We start from the raw sequence: 24,037 nt of genomic DNA on the forward strand, positions 1-24,037 counted from the left end.
AAAAAAAAAAAAAAAAGTCAAGTCTCTGAAAATAGTGAAATAATAAACCAAGATCCTGAAGATAACATTGCTATACTCAGTTAAGAAATCAGTATTGTGACTTCTTTTTTTTTTTTTAAATTGTTAACTCAATATATACTTGTTCCAGCTGTGAACATTCTGTTTGCAGCTTAGCCCAGCAACTTCCTGTTAGCACAATGTTTACAATCGGGGTGAAATTTCCTCTTCTGCCTCTGTGTATATGTCTTGTCAAGTGTGTCCTGGCACATAGCTGTATGCCTAGAGGAGAAAGAGTCCACCTCATTGAATTCAAATATATGTTTTAAAAGATCCAACCTCTAGAGAAACCCAAGTTCACTCCTAGAAGCATTTGTTTTCCTTGCTACCTGCAGATTCTTGCACTTCAAATGGTTTTCATTTATGAAAGTCTGAGAAAGCAACCTCCGGATGTGTATAATGCTATGATTCCTTTCTACACACCGTGGATGATACCATCTTTCTTTTGTAATGCCTGCATCTCATCACCCTTTTAACAATGTCTGGTATAGAACAGTACTCAAGAAAATTCTTTTAATTAATTTTTCATAATATTTATCATCCATGGGTTGCTCTTTTCATTTATCTACTTTGTAAATTTGTTTCAGTGCCAGAGGTACTAGGGTTATTTTATTCTAATTTACAGCAGATCACTGAAGGTGGGTGAGGAGGACAAGGTTACAGAAAGAACATTTAAGCCACATCTAGAATAACTTCTGATAAAAGAACTTCTCTGCCCTGCATCGTACCTAGCTTACAGTGGAATTTATATGAAATTTTTTCACTGTCGCAGTTTAGGACAGTAAGGTCTTCTGTTTTCCACTCCAAACAAATTGAAGTATTAGCTTTTTCATTTGGTGTGCAGTCATGTAGCGAAAACTTGTCAGTCCCTGTGGAGGAAACGGAGAAGTACCCTTAGTTAGTGGCCCCTGGTGTGAAGATGTGAACCCTCTCAACTCTGAAATCAGACCCATGACATCAGTCTTGCAAGCAGGAGATTTCACTAGGGGACATCTAAGCTCTCCCAAGGGTCTGATGCTTCTTGATGATCTATTCACACTCCTAATTTTAAATTTATCTTTGTTTCAATTGACACAAAATTATACAAATATGTGGGCATTATTAGTGTTTTGATATATTTATATGTGTAGTCACCATTTGCCGGCAGTTTGTTTATCAACTCAGATAACATATTATCTCCATACCACAGATATTAGTAGAAGTGTGTGCTGCTTTTTATAAATGCCACTCGAGGAAACATCAAGATAAACAGCTAATTTTCCCATTTGAAAAACAATTTCTTTGGGGTTTTCATGTGTGTTGTTGATCTGTTTGGGGTTTGGGAAACAAGGTGTAATCTCACATTGTGAAGGCTGCCACAGAATTCATGATACAGCCTAGACTGGCTTTGAACACATAAAGTACTCTTGCCTTCCACATGCTGTGATCACAACTTTGGTATTAACATAACTAGAACTTCCACCTTTGATTTTTTTTTCAGAAAACATTAGATGTTTAACTACATTCTTTTCTCTAATGAGAACATTTTGAATTTAAAAAGAAATACCAAAAAGAGAAAAAAAATGAAATACCAGCAATCTTATGTATAATTATTTCACAAGATACAAAATAGGCTGTTTCTAATCCATAGGAACTGATTTTTTTGATGGTTTGTTGTTGTTGTTTTAGCATTGTGTTGTTTGCTTTTTGTTTTGTTTTGTTTTGTTTGTTTTGAGACAGGGTTTCTCAGTGTATGCTTGGCTGTCCTGAAACTTGCTCTGTAAACCATGGCTGCCTTGGAACACTGAGATCTGCCTGCCTCTACCTCTGAAGAGCTGAGATTGAAGGTGAGGGGCACCACCTGCCAGCTGGGAATCTCTTTATAAAATAAGAGACACAGGTGGTGGCCCTAAGGAATAAGTGTGTATTTCTCTGTGCTCTCCAGGGTTCTCAGCAGGGAACACACTCTTTTTTTTTTTTTCTCTTTTTTTTAAAAATTATTATTTTCTTTATTTACATTTCAAATGCTATCCTGAAAGTTCCCTATACCCCCCCTCCACCGCCCCTGCTCCTCTACCCACCCACTCCCACTACTTGGCCCAGGCCTTCCCTTGTGCTGGGTCATATAAAGTTTGCAAGACCAAGGGGCCTCTCTTCCCAGTGATGGCCTATTAGGCCATCTTCTGCTCCATATGCAGCTAGAGATTCGAGCTCAGGGGGTACTGGTTAGTTCATATTGTTGTTGCACCTACAGGGTTGCAGCCCCCTTTAGTTCCTTGGGTACTTTCTCTAGCTCCTCCATTGGGGACCCTGTGTAGGGAACACACTCTTGTCAAAGCTCACTTGCTTCCCCTCAGTTCGTCTTTTCTGACCACATTAGCCTGAAGAAGCACAAGAACACATACATGAAATCATTCTGCTGTTCTAAATACACAGATAGAGAGAAATTGACATTCACCTGGTGGTACATATAAATGTAAAGTTTTAGCTGGATCACATGAGTCATTAGACACATTGACGCTTTTCAGTGAGCATTCTGTTAGATTTTTTAACACTTTTTCACAATCCTCACTTCCACACTTAGCATTTTTGACATCTTTTAGGTCTGCCTTAAAAGTCCGATTACTAGATTCATAGGTGTAAATCACAGGAATGTCCCCAAATATTGCATCTGAAAAAAAAAAGGAAATTAGTACTATCATCATCGAGAATGAATGAGAATGCATTGGATAAAAATGTCTTAACATATTCTTTTGTACAGAGAATGATCTACAATAGGTGTATTTTGGGTTTCAAATTCAGTACTCAGCAAGCAGAAATAAAAGAATAACTAACATATAGCAGAGATAATACACCAAAATATTACCAAAGCAGATTATAGGTTGTAACACAATATCTCCAGGAATATGAAAAGTAGAACTGTATCATGTACCCCTACATCATTATTTTGAAATCCTTTCTCCTTTAAAAGATCCCGGTTTATACTATGATAATTATTGGATTGGTATCTATCTTTCCAACTAAATTGAAAAGTCCATGCGAACCATAACTAGTCTATTTTTTTCATTATCATTAACTCAGGTTCATGATATATCTGTCTGTAATCAACAATTCAATAATACTTGTTGAATAACTCACAAATGAGTTTATCTTCTAATAAACTCATATGAAATTTTTTTCTTATTTTATAACTACTCTTGTTTTCTCAAATGTCTTTATAAATCATTTAGTTATCTAATTATGAATTATTCAGAAACCATAAGTTCTCAGTCATTCCATTGCATATAGAATATCATTACACATGAAAATAAATCTTTCATAAACCCCATTGTTTAGTGTCAGCAATTTCTATTGACTGGCAAAATATTTCATTTAAACAATTGCTAAGTTACATTTCCGTTTTAAAATTGTTTTCTATGTTTATGTGTGTTGTGGATACATGTTCATCTGTGCGTGGATGTGAAGGAGTACACACACACTCATATACACATGAGTATTGAGACCAGAGTCTGACCCCAGGCATCTTTCTCTATTTCTTTTGATTTAATTTTATGAGTCAGAGTCTATCTCTTAATTGACAAGAGTATCACACAGGCAGCCCTAAGGATCCTCTTACCTTTATCCCAGCAACAGGATTACAGGCACCTGCCACCAAGCTCACCTTTTACAGGGGTCTCAGGGATCAGAACTCATGTCTTCTGCTTATGTGACAAGCACTTTACCACCATCTTCACAGTCCCTATTTACTTGTTCTTATTTTACAAAAATGTGTGCCCTTCATTACATTTAAATATTGCCTTAAATACTAAGTGTGCTGGAACAAATCAGATGAAATTGACTTTTAGAAAAATGAAGTATTACATGGAGATAGACACAGACTAAATTACTACAGCTAAGCAAAAATATAAAATAATATTAGGCAGCAAATAATATAACAGCAAAAGGAAGATATCTCTTCAGATAGAGTGGGTGGATGAACTCTAGATAATTTGAATTAGTTTTTCAAGTAGAAGAAGGTGTCAGAACACAAAGCCAGGTACCCAAAAGGAGAGATAGAAGGACTCCAAACGCAGAGGGAGACGATCAGGGGAGGTGGAGCCAAGGAGGAAGATACAGGCAGTTCCATGTGACTCAGGACAAGAGTGGAAGTGAGGAGGTATGATGCAGACAGAAGGGAAAAGAACTTGAACTTGAGACATCATGTTAATAAAACAAATCAGTGGAGGATGACCTTGACCTTGAGTGAATGGGGACCTGTCTGGAGTGTTGTGACTCCTAAGGGTACAGAAGGGTAATGTTGGTCACAAAGAAGGACTTGGCTTCCACCACAAGTGCAGGAAGAAAATGAAAGAGATGGGGACTCTGAAGATTTAGAGCTGGCCATGAGAACTAGAAACAGTGAATAAAGGCTGAAAGCCTGGAAGGAAGGAAGACAGGATTAAGATGCTGCTCCCAAGTGACAGAGACTGCTGCTGGGTCAACAAACTTACCACATGATGACTTCTTTGTGGTAGCTGTAATAGAGATTTAAAAAAAGAGAAAAATCATTGGGATATTATTTTAAAATATGTCTGCTGTGTTTATCTTTGAGACTTTGCTTCATAGACCTTCCATAAACTGGAAACTTTATCTATTTAGGCTTAAAATATGACGCAGTTTGCTTAATATTGTATTTTCATCGCAAGCATGGAAATGTTATACACTAGTGAGCTAACTACAAATTATCTTCATTAAAGTATACAACAAACCCAACTGTGACCATAGCTATATGTAGACTTTTCAGTACAGATCTAATGCCAGCATGGTAACAGGAACAAATTTATACATTAACAAAATATTTTAAGTCTTCATTCACTTTTTTGGTCCCAAACTAGATTTCCATAATTATAATCCCTATAAAGTGATGCTGTTTCTTTGTTTTGCTTTTTAATCAGATGACATTAAGAGATAAAAACTGCTTCATTTCTAGGTTTAACCTATGTACACTTCCCAAGCACAAAAATCCAAGGTAGCTAATTGATCTCACAGTAATTATCATGTTTTAATAGTCATTTAACTCAATGGTTCTCAACCTACCCAATGCTGCAACCCTTTAATACAGCTCCTTATGTTGTAATGACCCTCAACCATAAAATCATTTTTGTTGCTACTCCATAAGTATGATTTTGCTACAGTTATGAATCATAAGTATGTGATCTTTCTGACAGTGTTTGATGACTCATGTGAAAGGGTTGTTCAACCCCCAAGTTGAGAACCACAGGTTCAGGGCAAACCACCGATTTAACTGAAAAGCTGCAAGACTGAATCCCTAGAAGTAAATGAACTTCTGCTAATCTTCTCAATGTTGTGAGAATCTTGGGAGAACGGTGGGCTTGCCAGCACTAACCTCATGACCAATGACTACATCACTGCCACAGATCTTCAAAGAGGTGTCTCCCCTTCATCTATCTCCATGCCCCTCAGTAACTAACTGAAACTGCCTCTCTCCTCAATGACAAAGGTAATGGCTTTGATAAAAACGACTCTATTGCACACTACAACTTCTCTTCAAAGAAAAAAGTTCTAACAGACTTGGCTATTGCTTACGTGGTTCCTTATAAACACCACAACTCTTGGGGGCCATGGCAATGACATTATATCCCAGGAGTCTCAACTAGAGCTTGGCTGCACCAGTGTCTGGATTCTGCTCTATGACCATTACGATTTGAACTCTAGATTCCACAAAGAAGGAAACCTGAGGTAGAGAAAGCCAGGAAGTCTGGGAGGACATCCCCAGCAGTGGTAGAGGTATGCCTGCATGACTGAGGGTAAGATTGTCACCTATGGTTGTGCTTGGAGGGTCAGTGCTTGCAAAGCTCGGAGTGGATGGTGTAAGGGCTGTGAGGTTGGCACCTGCAAGGAAATGAACAAGTAAAAGTTAATTAGTTTCATTATCTCAAAGTGTGAGAAAAAAAATCTTTGCCCAAGATAATTTGCTAAGTGATTCTTTTGAATTGATCATTTGAATTGATGTTTCCAAGATAATAAAGTGAGTCAAAGATGCATATCCAAATCCATTCACATAACACACATTTCAAGTAATTTTAAATATTACGTCACAGTGAAAAGGGGAAGTTATTCACTCCTTAGTATAATTTTTACTTGAAAAAGAATTTTCCCCAAACTAACACTTTCTGTTGAATAAGCTCTTTTTATTTTAGATATTAATTTGGCCAATGGCCGAATTCTCTTTCCTTACATCCGTTATGTCAAAACTTTCCATTTAGAGTCTTCAAATCAGCTTTATGAAATGAGTATTAGAGGGGACACTTTCACAAAAGGGAAACTGAGTTACTTGTTCTAGATTGTCTAGAAAACTTCAGGCAGTTGGACTAATCCTAGAGCTACAAGCTGTTAATGTACATTATCAACTTCGGTGTCATAAACTTTACAATAATAATAGTAAAATCACATTAATCCCCCCCAAAAGTTTTCTCATAAGTTTCTTTTGCCTAATTTCTTTCTTATCAAGATTGAAAAAGGATGGGAAATTTGAAAATAGTATCTGGAGTCAAAGAAAAGCGTCATTCAAGTTTGGAGCCTCCATAGCCTTAAACGTGTGCTAAATAATGGTCACACCTGAGGCGATATCTGTGGTGCTGATATTGGAGGTGTGTGTAGGTGAGGCAGCAGAGCTGTTGCGTGCAAGGCTGGGGGTGTCAGCAGGAAGGGCTGTGTCTGCAGGAATGGTCCCTGGTACAGTCCTCTCCCCTCGCACACCTGCAATCAGAAGGGTCACCAACACTATCACTTCATCATGCCACATGCTGACATGGATGTGATTACTGAACTAAGGCAGAGCAAGGAGCTATCTGGTATACCTGCTACAGCACACTACAATGCCGAACCCTAACCCTAACCCATTCCATAATCCTTATTCCACAGAATGTTCTGTCAATATTAGAACTTGGAAAAAGATGAACTCAGAAGCAGTCAAATGTACAGCTTAGGTACCAGTTGACAGGAACAAAATGTATTGGCCTTGGGAAATAACTTGGAGGTCAATGCCCAAAGTCAAGTGCTGCCGTAGGTGGTATTAAAAATACTTCAAAGAGAAGAGAAAAACACAGTCTTGAAGGTGCTAATGACATAAAGAGTAACCCAACCCTGAGTGCAAAGGGGTCACCTTGTTAAGGGTGCTCAGGAGGAAATGGGGCCTGGGCACCTGCTGAGCCTCAGGTGTGTGTGCCTCTTTGGGTGGGAAAGATGTACTGGGACTACACCAGTTTCATCTGGAATTGAACTAAATGATCTCCTGCCTGTACAGCATCTGAGCCCCAGGCTTTTCCTTCTTATTGCCTGATGGTCCCCAAAGTACATTTACTAGGAAGGCTCCAGGCCAGGCAGACATCAGATTAGTTTTATATCAACACACTTCTCATTATGTCAATATAATCCCCCTTATTTGCCAATTGCTGGCAGAGTGCAGAGTGATATATCTGTAAGAGCTGTATGTCCTGCTTAGAACTTCACTGCCAAACTTCAGAGTACTTCATGTCTGTTACATGTTTCCCTCATACATCATGACCAAGAACTCCATGAGAAGCCATCAATGAATGGTCACTAATTCCCCATCAGATGACTAGCACTGCACTAGCTGCCATGGAGAAAGCAAAAGAAATATGAGCCGGCCCTATCGGAGAGCTCACTTGCTCATTTCACTGTCAAGATCTCTAGTGACAAGGATAAGAAAATAGGCTCGCATGTGTAGTAAGCTTGCATGCATATTGGTGCAAGGTGTTCTCTTTTTGTCAGTAGCCCATGGCTGTTTTCTGAACAGCTTCGATGAGAGCGTGCCACACATCTGCCAATTGCAAATGGATTGAATTCGTAAGTTATAAACACATCGTTTGAGAAATGCAAATTAATCTCTTTGTCAATTGCTTTTGTTCTTGCCCCACTCTTCAAAAGCCACTAAACTCTCATGCAGTAAACCATGCAGGAACCATCCATTCACTAGTTCTAGACACAATGGGGGAATCCACAGTAACGGGAGAGTAGGAATGGTTACTAATACGGCCTTTTAAGGTTTTATTTAGACACAAACTGGCCACCTGTGAAATGACCCAAGCAGCCAATTCTGCCTGCTAGCTTTCTTCCTGTCTACGTGGCTTTCCTTTTTACACGTGTCCCCTTCCCAACCCGCTCTTTCACCTCTGCAGTCGAGACTCCCGCCATCAGGGTCTTCAGACTCCCTAGCTCCTCTCCTCATTGGAAAACAACCGTCTCCTTATTAGGTCGGAAACCTCTGCCCCCCACTTAAGGATGGCATTTACCACCTTAAACATTTACTACACAGAATGAATCTTTTCATTAGCAAAATTAACCAATGTGACAAGAAGATTTCTTTGCTTATAGCAGAACGGGTTGGTTTGTGTGAAAGGAAGCCCTTGGCACGTACTTCTGGCTCATGGTTTCTTCCATTCCCCGATTTCTAGTCTGGATTTGCTTTTAAAACAAAACAAAACAAAACAAAACAAAACAAACAAACAAACAAACAAAAAACCTAAAAACAATACCATTTTGCTCTGCTGGAGCAACAGGATCAGGTGAGGATATTATTATCATGCTAAATATACTTATCCCATGTGTGAACTTGACCTCCATGCTTGATACATCCTGAAGGCAGCAAGACACTGTTACATGTCTCACTCACTGTCAAGCACTCGGGTCACTGAATGTACCCTATTATGGTACACTATTATGGAACCATGACCTGAGAAAGGGCATACTTATACTACTTCCATATAGAATGAGACCATGACATTATTTACACTCTGGTTTTCCTGGGGGCTGGTGGGGGGAGGAGTGAGTAGGTTGTGCTGCTATAAGGACAGAAAAAAAGGGAGAATCTTGAAGTCTACATGGGAAATGTGACTGTCTGCCTGCATTTTCCTCACTCCCTAAAGACAGTGTCATTGTGGTAATGAGTTTTGAGTCCCCTTCATCGATAAGGAGCCTTTCATTCTTAACAGCTGTTTGAAGTTCAGGGTCTAAAAGATTCACATATATTATTCTTGGTTACCAGTGAATACAGTCTCCACTAAACAATAGCTACATCTATAGAAACATAGAACATTGCTGTAGCCTCAGCCTGAGTATTATTTCATCTCTGTTAGAATAACTCCCTCTCCTTGTTTTACATCCTATGGGTAACTATAAAACTACTAAACCATCCATCAATCAGCAAATGTGCCCCATTGAACAAGTGGCCACAGCTCCTCACACCATTCTCAAAGTGAGGCAACTCTCAGAACTCTTGACATTTGCCCATGTCTAAAGAGCCCCCAAACCTGGTGGGTCAGTCCCGCCGCCGGGAGCAGGCATGAGTGTGGGGATGTCAGCTTGGCTGCTGAGTGTCTGAGTGTCAGCTCCTCTGGCAGAGGGCGTCTGCGAGTCAGGCTGTGGGGACAGGTGAGGCAGCAGCGTGGATAAAACACCTGAGGTTAGAAAGTGAGATGGTTATGTTGATCACACCCGTTGCCGGCAGTTTAGACTCTAAGACTATATGACCCAAAGGTGCCACAGGGTGACATGACCCCATTGATCAAGATTGCGAAGTTCCCTGGGCAGGAAGGAGGCTCCTGAGTTCCTCCAGGTAACTTCTTTGAGTTCCTAATCCCTGAAAACCTGTTGGATTCACGAATAACTCCACAGACTGACTGAGACTGGAGGCAAACTTACCCTATAGACTGAATAGTAGAAAACTCTACAATTCTTAAAAATAATAAAGTGCTAATTACAAAAATCACAAAGGAGGAACAGGAGATAGCACAAATACATATGATGGCCAAAATGAAAACATCCTTATCTCTGTGAAATATGAGAGATTTGCAAAATCACCACAAACAAAACAGTTTAAATTGCCTTACTGTCAGTTTTAACAGATTCGTAACATCCAACATTGGGAAATTGTGGAGATAGTCATGCATGTATGCATGCTTACATATGTGCTCACAGAGAATCAAAGCCCAAGAACCTAGATTATCTGAAATCAGATTAAAAGTGGTTTATTTTTTAAAAAACATGATTTGAGAGGGTGACAGTTTCACTGTATAATACATACACTGTATAGTACATCTTAAGTATTGATATATATATATATATATATATATATATATATATATATATATATATATATATATAATTCTACATTGGTCACAAAATTCATACATATACTGTCTTATAGTATTTGATACCCTAGTTTGATGTGTGAATGGGAATACTTAGTGTAAGGGATTTCAATACAGAAGAACTAAATAGTTTACACCATTAGAAAAACTAATAAGTTTACCCCAAGTATATCAGCAACCAAGAAAAAATTAGTTACATTGAAGACTATTGATCAATCATAAATATAAATGAAACAATTTTCCCCAGCACATTATTGAAAGATCATTAGAGAGCAATACTATTATAAAAAAGAAGGCATGCTCTTTTATTTGAATGCATTAGAAGTTTCCCAGGCAAATTGCACAATGCAATTGTGCCAAGAGACAATTTGGTATTACACATCTGCGTTTCTAATCCACTCCACCCTAAGCTTTTCCCTGGGATGGTCTATTTCTCTGGGAAGCTCTGTGGTTTTAACATGCTCAAATAAAATTTGTGGATGGAAAGGATGCTGAATTTGTGTGTTTTGTGTGTGAGAAAGACGAGATTAATAATGGAAAAGTGTGTGCTGCCACCAGATGGACAGATGGGATGTTCAGAGGTTGACACAGGTTCTAAGTGATTCCTCTGCTGGCGGCAGGGATAAAGAGGAACTTTGAAGACCTGAGTGTGCTAAGAGAATTGCTCCCATGTTCAGCTGCTTGCTGACAGACCATGCCTGGCAGCATTATACTCAAAACACTGACATTACTGTGTTGGTGTTGTGTGTGAATGTTGCTTTTTTTAGACCAAGATAAACAGTTCTGCTAAACAGTTGAGTTTCACAGTGTCTTAAGAATTGTTTTTGGAAACCTATTTGCCTAAGAAAACTGCATCACAGATGTTATTTCAGAAATGTGTGCACAATCTCATGTTAGCAGAAGCAGATATTGACTATGCTAAAAATCTAAACTTAAAGAGAAGCTGAAACTTCTAATATGTCAAAGTTGGAAGGAATGCCACAGAACTCCTGGGCAAAAAAGAACACTCCAGCTTACATTCTACTAGATTTCATAATTTTGAGTTGCTTATTTTTTAATTTGTTTGTTTTAAAAATGGACATAATTTCTGGGAAAACAAGTCTCAAAACTGAAACCTCAATTCTGAGAGGACTATTCAAAATAGTTCCCTATCTTTATATTTCTGATGATGTGAACCTAGAATGGAACTCAGAAATGGGAATATCCCACTTCAAGCCAGTTGTAAGGAAGTTCAGAAGTGTCAAAACTCTGCACCAGAGAATTCTTTCCTGCCCAGTGCTGAAAGGGGTTCCAAGCAGTCTTTGAGCAGCTGGCACAGATGTGGTGAACCGAGGGCACTTTCCCCTGGCTATACATAGGGAATCCTCTCTCATACCTTTACCATCTCCTGAGCACCATCCCTGTATTATTTTTACTAAGCAATCTTTCCCAATGTCTGCTGTCACCTGTATTTTATTAGCTTGAAGAAAAATGCTTTGAAACTGCATATGTAACGTAAATGATTGATCACTTTAGAAAGATTCTGAAATGCCCCAATATCATTTTGGTTAGGAACATTTGTGTGTCAACCTGTCGTAATAAGAATACCAGCATTGTCCAAGTTTCTGGGAGGACCTGGCTTGAGTGGTCACCTGGATGATATGTGGTCTCTGAAGAGCCATTTCCTCTTTCAGAGATGCTTGGGGGTGTGGATTCAGTGGTGCGAGCAGGTAAGGGGTCAGTTTGAGGCAGAGGAAGGGCCTTCTCTGTTGTGCTCAGTCCTGTTATGTTAATGGATGATAGAAGAAAAGGAATATATAAATCATGTCCCCAAAATGTCCATCCATATACATGTTCATATTCAGCTTCTCAACCCCACACACAGATACCAAACTTATGTGCTATAGAGTGTACCTGCATACTTCCACACCTGCACACATATGCACAAATACACGCATACACAAATATACATGCATACATACACACACACAGACAAGTATACTCAGGCAACATACATATGTGCACATATACTCACATGACCCATAAACACACACACACACACATGGCTATAGATTTTAACTACATGCACATATATAGATACAAATTATATAATAAAAGTTAATAAAAAGATGAAAAAATTGACTGGGAATGAGTTCCTCTTAGCTCTCTTCCAATTTAATCACTGGATAGCCACCCAAAGCCCCTGGATTCAGAATGAAACCCAGTGGTAAAAATGTCTAAAGGAAACGTGAAAAGACTTACAGATTGTAAGGAATGGTGGAGAAGGATTAAAGCCAGAAATGAATCATTGGGAGACTTAGGATTCCACTTGGAGAAAAGAAAAGAAAAGAAAAGAAAAGAAAAGAAAAGAAAAGAAAAGAAAAGAAAAGAAAAGAAAAGAAAAGAAAAGAAAAGAAAAACAAAGAAAAGAAAAGCTCTGGATGAATCTGGTGTATGGGTCATTCCCATCGCTCCATCACTCAAGAGCTGACTGCAAGTTCTAGGCAGCTTGGACTAAAGCAGGAACTCCTGTCTAACAAAATATCCTTTAAGTGTTGATTCAAAAGATAAGCCAATCAAGCAAATGAAGCCAGGGAGAGTTCTAGAAGCAAAGCCTAGAAAACAAAATTCACAAACTGAAGTGCAAGTGATCTACTCTTATGAAACCATGCAAATGTGTTTGCCTTTGTAATCGGAGATATGTAGTACTGAAATAAACTTGTTCTAATTCACTGTTCTAAGGGGCAGATGTGTCAGGAGGGAGTGAAAGATAATCCTGTTCAATAGGTATGGATATGTACACTGTCCGCAAGGAGTTTGCACAATGGGGTAAATCAAACACTTCTCTGTTTTCCTTTATTTAAAATGTTTATATTTTTGTGAAAAAGAGAAATAAATCAAATTTAGTTTTGTTTAATTAATTTATATAATGAGAGAGAGAGAGAGAGAGAGAGAGAGAGAGAGAGAGAGAGAGAGAGAGACTATCTGCATGTACACTTGATCGCCAGAAGAGGGCACCAGATCCCATTACAGATGTTTGTGAGCCACCATGCAGTTTCTGGGAACTGAACTCAGGGCCTCTGGAAGGGTGGCCAGTTCTCTTATCCACTGACCCATCTCCCAAGTCCCTTAAATTTAGTTTTTAAAATCATCGTGTTCTCTCTGGGACTATTAGGGATGTTATTTTTAATTGTGACTTGCTTAAAGTGTATTAATGTCTGAGTATTAAAATATGCAGTTTTTGAATATTCACTTCCTCAAAACTAGTTGTACTTTACCAAATCAAGATTAAAACCACCTTTGCAAGTTGAACTAGAGGTAAGACATACCTCTCATATTCAAGATCACTCTTCTAATGTAATTGTCCCTCACCCACTATGCACTGAATTAAAAGGAAGACCAAAGTTTTTAAAAAGGAAGGAGGAAGTGGGGAACAGAAAAGCAGAGAGGAAGAGAAGAGAGGTGAGAGGGGGGATTTTTAAATCGGGAGCACTCAGTGTTAACTCACTGCCCTCTTCACAGATGACAATTTATTTTAGGTGAGATCAACTAAGTGGGAAGGTTGCAATGGCCTCTTGGCCTGAGAGAATGTTGCAGCAAGCTGTCCATCATACATACAGACACTCCCGTGGAGTAGACCAACTACAAAAAGCTTTGGGAGCCTCACTTTATATCCTCAATGCTAAAAACCCAGGCTGCTTTGAAGAGTGTGGTTCCTCAAGACAGTTTCCGGCACAGCAAATTCAGTCCTTGGTGTATGAAGAAGAGTCTTCGGGAAGTCTCTCACGTAGAAGCGTTAATATCTTCTCAGATACTTAAGTTCAAGTCTCAGGGGTAATATCTATGACTGCAAATTTGCCAATTCCCTAGTGTCCCTGAACCCTCACCTTGAACATTCTGAGTTGTTCACTGGTTATATTCTATTGGTGATATTTGGGGACACCATTCCCCTTTGTATTATAGGCCACAATTCTAACGTAACTTTCAACAAGGTAAAAGAACGGATTCTCATTCCATCCCATCATCTTCCTCTCCTGCAACAACGTCTCATCTATGTGAGCAGAGAGTAGCTTAATACTTTGTAAAGGAAAATGTCAAATTTCATTTAAGAAGTTGGCATAAACCAATCACAACCTGCTCTGAAGCAAGTGTTTTATCAAACATCTCTGCCACAAAATAAAACTACACAATTCCAATATTAGAAATTGAAACATAAAAGAATGTGTAATTTTTTAAGGCTCAGGAGTGAGATTTTTAAGTATCTGTGTAGTGCTGCATTTAATGACAAATAATTCCTAGGATAATCAACTTTTAGCATTTCAGATGTGCTCCCCTTGAAATGTGCATTTAAGTTATTAAAACAGTCATGTTTTACGGTCTCACTTACCTTCTTAAGACATACTGTCAGTCACATGATGAATCAGGAAACAAACATTTACAGCAAGAGCAACATGCAAGGGATCTAACTTCCCCTTACCCACCTGTAGTCACTTCCTCTGGGTTTGAGCGTTAGAGAATTTTAACACACTGGCAGCATGAACATTATTTACATTGCTTTTCTCAAAAGCTTTTAGAAAAAATTAATTGAATTACAGTAGGAAACTTTGTAAACTATTAATGCAGCATATCCTAATATCAGATATCCAAGCAAAACTTTAAAAAGGGCAAATTACTCTTGAAAAAAACATTATAAAATGAAATTTTAACTAAAAGTGAACCTATATTAAAATCTAAATATAAGTGACTTCTAGATCCAATTAATTTATATAATGCATTCATCCTTATATAAATGTGACATTGTTTTTAGGCTTCCTACCCCATTTCTAATTTAATGCTATTTTTAAAAGAATATTTTTATGCAATATATTCTGATCACAGTTTTTCTCTCTATTCAAATCTTATCCCATGTACAGACTTTCAAAATGTATTTACAGTCTTAAATTTTTAAAAGGATTAGAAACTATGCCATTTATTGTCAATTTAACAAAATATTAAAGTTTAAATTGAACACAATAATAATTATGAAATTTAAAGAAAGTTCAACTAGTCACTAAATTTAATATTAGAAAGAATTTTAAGAAAAAAAAAGAATTTTAAGAACATGACAGTGAGGAACCACACACTATTATACAATTTCTTCTTTAAACTTTTTTCTAAATACGTATAAAACCTTATCTATATTAACTACATGATTGTTGTAACAAAAATAAAATATTAAAAGTCAAATATTAATTCTTACCATCACTGGGTGTAGGTATAGGGGTTTGCCCTGAAAAAAGATCAAACACACTTTTAGAAATTTTCTGATTTAAAGCATACATGCAATTATACATCATATACTTTATTCATATTTATTCTCAGCCCATATCATCTTAATGAAAGCAAGTTCCCAATTTTTCTTTTTGTTAATGTTTTGATGTTTTGAAGCCAGGTACAGGCTGATCTAATGGGTTTAAGATGTGGTCCTAAAGAAAGTGGAAGGTGTGGGGGCAGGGCTCACAGTTTGGAGTCAACCTATAGAGCAATACCTTTAATGGGAGGGCTATAGAAATTTATTTTTGAAATTTGAATCAATATTTTTGTAAATGAACACAAGATGGAACTAAGTTAGAAGCAAAAAAATGCAAAGAGTAGCAGAAGCACACACACACACACACAAATTTGTGTTGATATTCTCAATAAGAAGGTGTCATTGGGAGAATACACGGGAGAGAAATGCAACCCTGAAACACTCAAGAGACAGCCCCCAAGACTTTGCATATCTTTGGAAGAGAAAATGAAGAGTAAAGTAAAGGAGACAGCCCCGTGGATATTTCTACATATTACAGAGTTGCTGAAGTATGGACATTCTCACTGAATTAAAAGAGGGAACCTCTCAAGGGAAAGAGGCGAGTTTGAATGGGTGCTGATTGCACATTTCGGAAGCATTCCTGTGGAGATGGGAGAGCTCGTGCTACACATGCCCGGAGCACACAGCTGGACACTGTAGCCAACACAAGAGTCTAAGACCGAATGCAGGAGTTAAATGAGTGTCAAGAAGAAAGCTGACGAAGCTGATGAGGTACCCCCCATCAGAGGAAAGAAACGAACAGAAACTGTTTGGAGAAAGGTTTCTCTGAAATTATGTGCCAATGACACGGATCAGAATGATATTGTATATATATGAGGTTATTTTGCCATTATGCTATTATGCTAATACTACTAATAATCATCATTCATCATAGAGTTTATTTTCACAACTAAAAATGGCTATAATGTCACTGGGTGGAAGAACTAAGGTCCACTCATGATTGTGACATCGGTATGTATTGTATAACTATTGTTTTGAAAATATTATTTGAAATACTGTCCCATTTGGGGGGGGGGATAGTCAGCTAGTACTTCTTATTCTATTTTTATATTCCTCTTAAGAATGTTCCTGTCCTCTGATCCATTCTAATTTCTTTCCAAATTCACCTCTAAGAATGATGTTGGTTTGCAAAAGAGAGAATGAGAAGAAACAAAGTATAAACATATCAGTAATTAATAGATCATGTTTTAAATAAGATGAAAAATAACTTGTAGTCATTGTGAAGAATATAGTGTACCAGCAAGATTAAAATGTTCAAGTTGCTTTGACTATATGAAACCATAGCAAACAGTTTCTTATTCTTCTCTTGAGAGACACACATAAACTTTTCAACATCTAGAGAGAGTTTGATATACCCCTTCTCAGCAGCACCACGTGGTTCCCTGGAGGATTACACCATTTTTATTAACTTAAGTTTAGGATGTAGCTATTGTTTTGTTGGTCTGTTGTTAGAAGTGAGAGTAGAGCATGATAAAGGCATGATCCACCCCCGAGAAGTCAGCAGTGCAAAGGACAAATGCATCCAGTAATCTGCACAAACATTCAAGTAATATACGCACCCTGTTTGGACTGATAATGGTTGCAAAAGACTCTACAGCATAGTGAAGAGGAGAAAGAGAAGCTACTGTATTGGGGGTATGTATTCTTTACTAGGTACTCAGTGTTAGAGAAATCCTTGGATGACTTTGAACAACAGAGTATACATAAAGGAAAAGCCAAAGCTATCAGATGACAGTCTTCAGACATGAGCTCCAGTGTAGATGTTGGAGATCCTGACAAGGGATTGGATGCTTATCTGAAGGTGGCGGAAATCGCAGGATCAATGAATATGAAGAAGCAAACAAATCGTCCCTTTTGTCATAGAAGAAAGGGGCATTTTAGGGTAGGTTATACTAACTCCACCACTCATTTCAGAGACCACTCTATGTCATAGCACTAACTTAGTTGCTTGTTGCCACCAAAACATGTAATACTAAGCCAAGACTTTTGATAAAAAGACTATAAACTTACCACTTATCTTATGTTCATGATAAAAAGTGAATGATGAATGTAGACAAACTATATGAAGTCACCTGTGCATGAATTGAGGAGTAGTGTATGTATGTGTTCATATGTGCACAGGCACAAATGTGTATATGTGTGGGTGGAGGCCAGTAGTCAATGGTAATTGCTCCCTACCTTATTTTTGGAGACAGGGTTCCCCCCCACACATACACACTGAACCTAGTGTTCATGGACTCAGCTAACTTGGTGACCAGCAAGCCTAAGGAGCTTGCTGTCCCTGTCTTCCCCGCATTGCGATGAAAGGTTAATGAATGCCACTACATTCAGCTTGTTTGATTATTTGTTTAACATGGCTGCTAGGAATTGGGACTCAGGTCTTTATGCCTGCAGAGCGAGCGTTTTCATGACTGAGCTATTAGTCTCTGTTTTGTTTATAAAATATTACACACAGACACAGAGACAAAGGACAGAGACAGACAGACAGAGGACACACACACACACACACACACACACACACACCTTAACCTTATTTGAAAGAAAATTGCAGTACTTCAGAACTACTGTTTAGAGCCAATGTAAGACCAAAATTGCTTGTTTTGTTTACAACGTCCTTCTAGGTAGATTTTCAATACCAGTAGCTCTCTTAATGGACTTGATAAACAGCATGGAAAAAATTAACCTATCAAAAATTCTTTTAAAAATAACTCCAAATAATTTTTTAAAAATCATCTAGAGTATAAACTAATCGCTTTAAGAAACTATGAATTCTGATCGGCAGTAAAAATTCTAAGTACACATAAATATCTCCCAGCTATTACCCTGTCAAAGGAAAAAACACAAAAGAAGCACCACAAATCTTAAAGCAGGAATGCAGTAAAGTTGCCCTGCAGAAATAGCCTAGTTATAATGCCACTATCTGAAAGCTATCCACGCCCATGTTATTTAAGATCTTTTGCATACAATAACAGCTACCTCTGTGGATACTTTACATATTAAATACACTGGAAGGCAGAGGGCTTCGCATGAATACTTATAGGAGTTGTGCTGCTTAAGATCTACAACAGTTAGAGATGTGTCTGTCATGTTTCTGGAAATCTTTCTAAATTACCTGAATAGATTATTACCAAAATCATAAGTAGATGTAGCCTTCGATGATCCTTATTGTTACACAGAAAAACCTGAAATGACTGGGTTGGGGGGGGCATTTAGTTAGCAAGTGGCCTTCCATTGGACTGCTTACAGGGTCACAGAGTAACCTGCTGGGGCCATGCAGAGCAAATGAGACAAGGTAGCATTCTGATCTGCTCCCTCTGTGTCAACAGCAGTATCCACCAAAAGCAAGCCTCTGTTGTCAATACATCTGCTACTGAGAAATAAAACCTTTGCGAAGTGACTCATAACCAGTGCAAATAGGACGATGTGTTAGTAAAAGTAGCATCTCATATCTGTCTGTCTGTCTGTCTGTCTGTCTGTCTGTCTATCTATCTATCTATCTATCTATCTATCTATCTATCTATCTATCTACTTATCTTTCTATCTATACACACACACACATATATGAATGTCTGTACATATATGTATATGTGCGTGTGTTTGTGTATGTATACATATACACATACACATATGCATACGCATACACATACACACATACAAACCCAAACATATGTATGAACAGAATTTAGAAGAAATAACAATAGCTGAAGAAAAAAATACATGAAGTAGCCATGTAAATTTAAAACAGTACTTGTACAGGTAGATGACAGTAAAGTGAAAGAAAAATCAGTTTTCTAAAACTATGGATTTTAAAGTCTTTTTCTAAAATTTGTAAATGCAACAAGTATAAACACACACATACAAGTAGGGCACTCTACTCAGTGTGTCTATGTATTGCAGAATCTTCTACTCTTCGGGTTATGCAATTTTCATGCCTTTTTCTTCAACAATATTTCAGTAGATGGCACTAGAGAACCAGAAATCTGTAAATCATCACCTGGTGAGCATTGCCCCATTATAATCCTGTTGTGAATCACCAGCGGAATTGACTAGATACATTAAACACGTGAACATGGAGATGACAGAGCCCTTGATCTTCAAAGCTGTGTTATTCTAACACGTGTATTGTTAACTGAATTTACCTTTCCCAATATGTTTCTTTTACAACTGGAAATGTTTAAATGATTGCAAATCAAAGTTACCTTGAAGTCACACCCCTAAGTCTGCCATCAGAGATTTAAGAAAAAGTAGGAATCAGTTTGAGTGGAAATGACATTTCAAAGGACATATTTGGGCTTTAAATATCATCTATTCCACCACCAACCTCCCTTCCAAAACAAAAGGAAAGAAAGAGAACCCCGTGGATCCGTGAGGGGATTTAAGTCTGTCTGCTTTGCAAGGACAGAAGAGTGGAGCAGGAGAGAGGAAATAATACTTACTCTGAGTACTAGCCTAAAAAGAACAGGGAGTGTTTTGAAGATTTGGAACATATATTTGCATAACTTCCCTCCATGAGCCCAAAGGCTGTACAAAAGTAGGACCAGTGGATAAACACAAAAGCAGAGGTAGCCGGAGCAGCTTGTACACTTTCTCTTCTTAGCGTGGCAATATCAGTGGGCATCAATAAAAATGGAGGATTATATCTACTATGTCCATTCTATAAACTAGGTACATGATCTAGTCTGTAAGGACAACTGAGTTCCAATCAACGTTACATAAACTGTGCATGGTAGCATAGCCATGTAATCCCAGTTAGAGTCACAATTTCAAAACCAGACTGGGCTGCAGAGTGAATCCAAGGCCAGATTGGGCAACTTGGTAAGATTGTGTCTCGAGGGAAAAACATACAAGGTAAGAGTTCTGGAGCTATAGCTCAGTGGAGAGCATTGACTACCATGTGAGAACTTCTGGGATCCATCTCCAGTACCCACCCACCCCCACACACACACAGAAAGAGAGAGAGAGAGAGAGAGAGAGAGAGAGAGAGAGAGAGAGAGAGAGAGAGAGAGAGAGAGAGAGCAAAAAAAATTTAGGGAACTATCAGAAGAGGTTCTTACAGCTTCCATCCACTGATGGAACACAGAGAGTAAACACCTCACAGAAATCCTATCACAATCAAGCAATGCCAGTGTCACTTGGCCAACAGTTGTTTTTAATTTAGTCATCTCAGTAAGCCATACAAGGCAGCTATTCTTTGTATTTTCTATGTAATTAAGCAGGGGACAAACATATGAGGGCATATTAGACTTGAAGTAGGTTGTATTTAAAAAATAATTACCCTAGTTCTTTCTATCAGCCTTATGTTAAAATATTGGTTGTGTTAGCATTGCACCTTGACTCTATAGAATAAAGAATGGCTGCCTAGCTCTAGAAAATAATCACGGCTATTTATGCTTATGGGCCAGCAGAATACCCTGCCAGTGTCTATTGAGATGGAGTTCAGATTGTGGGAAAGGAAACTAAGAGCCAGAGAGCCCATGCCTGTCAGCTGTCTTTCAGTCTCATGAGGTCTATGAGCGTATAAGCTATACCAAGGCTCAGAGAGTGTCAAGATACATTTTTCAGGCTTCCCTCATTCAAATGGACATCAAAGAAATACAAGACAGACAGACAGACAGACAGACAGACAGCAGGATGCACCAAAGAGCAACGCAGTACAAACAGAAACAACACAAGAGCAAGAGGAACTGGAACCAGCTCTAACTCAGGACCTCAAAACTGGGACACATTGTGTCTGGAAACAAAGAGCAGAAGAAAAAAAAATCAGGCATTCAAAATCAGAAAGAGGGAAGGAGGTGCCGGGCACTTAAGAGACACTGTCTAAAATCTTTTGTAAATCACATATCATAATTATACAGCATTCACAAATGGTGAAATGATATGTCCAAGTGATGACAGAGGTACAGGTGTCAAGGTTGAGACAAAATAGCAGTCTCGGCGACTGTAGGCATATAGTGCAATTAAACATTCAACCCCAGCTCTCACAATCTTCTTACATCATAAATTAAAAATAAGGACAGTGTTAACCTGCAAAATACAATTGAGGACAAAACCAGAAAATGTTCAATGAATGAAGGCACTTTAAGATCAGAAAGTAAAAAAATTTCTTAATACAGAAACAATGTCTACCTATCTTCTGAACCTAGATAATTGTCCCTCACACTATCAAATACAGCCTTCTGTTTGTGATTATATTTGAGTATTAATAACATGCGTGCAACACTAATAAACATCATGTGCTTTTGCTCTTTTATATTTGGCTAAAAGTATCATGTTATCAATTTCAATTATGTTAATTAACTAAGTAAGCAAGCAAGAGAAAGTTAAGACTGAAAACCTGGACCAAGTGATTCACAGTGAAACCTTCACAATTGGGAGAGGAAAGCTGGGGGCTCCTGAGTTCAAGATCATCCTTAGATCAGAGCAAATTCCAGAGAAGCCTTAGCTGCGCAAGATTCTCAGTGAACAAAAATGAAAGTAAATCCAGGTGGCCATGTAAGAAAAATGATGTTTCCCATTTTTATTTCCTTGTCTTACAATAAATGCCTTCAGTTTAAGGATAAGAACAGAGATGGGCAATTCTTGTGTGGTCATGGCAACACCACTGTGTAGTAATGGCAACAGCAGGGTCTTTGAACTGGATGTACATGTTTACAAATGACCCATGTTCAAGGCATCAAAAGTTGAGGGAGAAGATTGTGAGTTTGAGGCCATCTTGGGCTATGGTGAGAGGCTTTATTGAAAACCATCACCATCTCAAAATTCTATTCAACTGCCATCAGAGAAGCTTCCTCCTGCAGCAGATGGAACAAAAGCAGAGACTCACATGCAGACATTACAACACAGAGAGCTTAGAGCACACAGCCCAAAATAAGATGCCTCAACCCATTCCTTCCCATTAGAGCTCAGAGAACCCCACAGAAGAGGAGGCAGAAAGAGTGGAAGAGCCAAACTGGATGAAGGACACCAGGATAATGCGGCCTTCTAAATCAGCTGAGCATAGGACATATGAGCTCGCAGAGACTGAAGCAGCAAGCACGGGGCCTACATGGACCTGTACCCGATTCTCTGCATATATATCAACTACAGCATTCCGTTTAGTGTTTTTATGGGACTCCTGAGTGTGAGAACAATTGCATCTCTGACTCCTGTGCCTTCCTTTGGGCTCGTTGCCTTCTGACGATTTGCTTGTCCAACTTTGATATGAAGAATCTTGATTTACCTTAGGGAATTTTATTTGGTTACGTTTTGTTGTTATCACCTAGAAGACTGCTCTTTTCTAAGGAGAGACAGAAAGGGAGTGGATCCAGTTGGGAGGAGAGATGGTGAGGAACTGGGAGGAGAAGGGGGAGGAAAACTTTAATCCAGGTATATTGTATGAGAAAAGACTTTATTTTTAATAAAATGGGGAAGTATTTTTTAAAAAAAATCATTGTTGCTTTCATCATCATTTCCTCCTCCTCCTCCTCCTCCTCCTCCTCCTCCTCCTCCTCCTCCTCCTCCTCCTCCTCCTCCTCCTCCTCCTCCTCCTCCTCCTCCTCCTCCTCCTCCTCCTCCTCCTCCTCCTCCTCCTCCAAGTGCTCATCGTCCCTTGACATTCTCCAAGGTACCCCAGGGTAGGAACACAACAGGACTGGAGGCCATATCTTAAGACATCCCAGATTGTATCAATGATGTGCATCTGTGTATGTGTATATGCCTTGGCATAATCAGTACTGTAATAGTGACTGATATAAAACACAAATCCTGTAGTTGTATCATTAGCAGGCTGACAACCAGGTTCACAGCACAAACTCTGTACAAAAATGAGACTGTGGGCGGCCACAAGGTGACCTGTGTGCTTGTTATTTTCTAACGTTGGAGTAGAGATTTGAGTAGAGAAGGGAGGAAGCATCTCTGGGTGGGGATATTTCCCCACCCACTCGCTCGTCTGAGACAGTTCCCAGGATAGACCTATTTTTAGACTTAGAATATCTATTTTAGTCTTATGTGGCTATCTATTTTCCATTTTTTAAAATCCAGAAGTGTAAACCTGATGTAGAAAATATGTGCCAGGCAGCAAAAATTATCTAACTGTACTAATTAACATTTTACTATGGAGGATTTTATAACTCTTTACTTCCTCTGAAATAGAGTAAGATTGCAGTGAAAGGAATATACAGAAGCACCAACACGTGTTGGCACCAGTGCGAAAATACTTCACTGTTTTCAGGGCCAAGAATAAAAGTCACTATTTCTAGTAAATACTAGGTGTATGCACAGTGCTGAGTGATGTTTTATGAAATATTAGGTGCTGAATGAGGTTAAATTATACTTTATATAACATTACAGCAATTCGGTAAAGCAGATAACATTGTCTTCTTACTTAGAGCCTTTTATAAGTTTTACACACACACACACACACACACACACACACACACACACACACACACACACACGCAGATAGCTACAGCTCCACATAGGAACAAAACATGTGATATATATCTTCCCAAGGCTAGCTTAT

General features: G+C 38.5%; 1 protein-coding gene across 4 annotated transcripts in view; it reads right to left on the bottom strand.

Moving 5' to 3' along the window:
- Positions 1-24,037, bottom strand: part of Ptprc (protein tyrosine phosphatase receptor type C) — a 114,209-nt gene that overhangs the window by 46,997 nt on the left and 43,175 nt on the right. Inside the window, exons 3-10 of one of the 4 annotated variants that reach the window (XM_021198123.2) lie at positions 15,427-15,456; positions 11,840-11,968; positions 9,369-9,515; positions 6,655-6,795; positions 5,857-5,928; positions 4,527-4,550; positions 2,495-2,707; positions 786-926 (exon numbers count right to left, since the gene is read on the bottom strand). In XM_021198123.2, the coding sequence (XP_021053782.1) occupies positions 786-926; positions 2,495-2,707; positions 4,527-4,550; positions 5,857-5,928; positions 6,655-6,795; positions 9,369-9,515; positions 11,840-11,968; positions 15,427-15,456 (897 nt within the window). The remainder of the gene's footprint in view (positions 1-785; positions 927-2,494; positions 2,708-4,526; positions 4,551-5,856; positions 5,929-6,654; positions 6,796-9,368; positions 9,516-11,839; positions 11,969-15,426; positions 15,457-24,037) is intronic. The other 3 variants (XM_029539134.1, XM_029539135.1, XM_029539136.1) reach the window with 3 other exon arrangements.

The sequence above is a fragment of the Mus pahari genome, chromosome 5 (assembly GCF_900095145.1).
Source record: "Mus pahari chromosome 5, PAHARI_EIJ_v1.1, whole genome shotgun sequence".
Classification (NCBI taxonomy): Eukaryota; Metazoa; Chordata; class Mammalia; order Rodentia; family Muridae; genus Mus; species Mus pahari.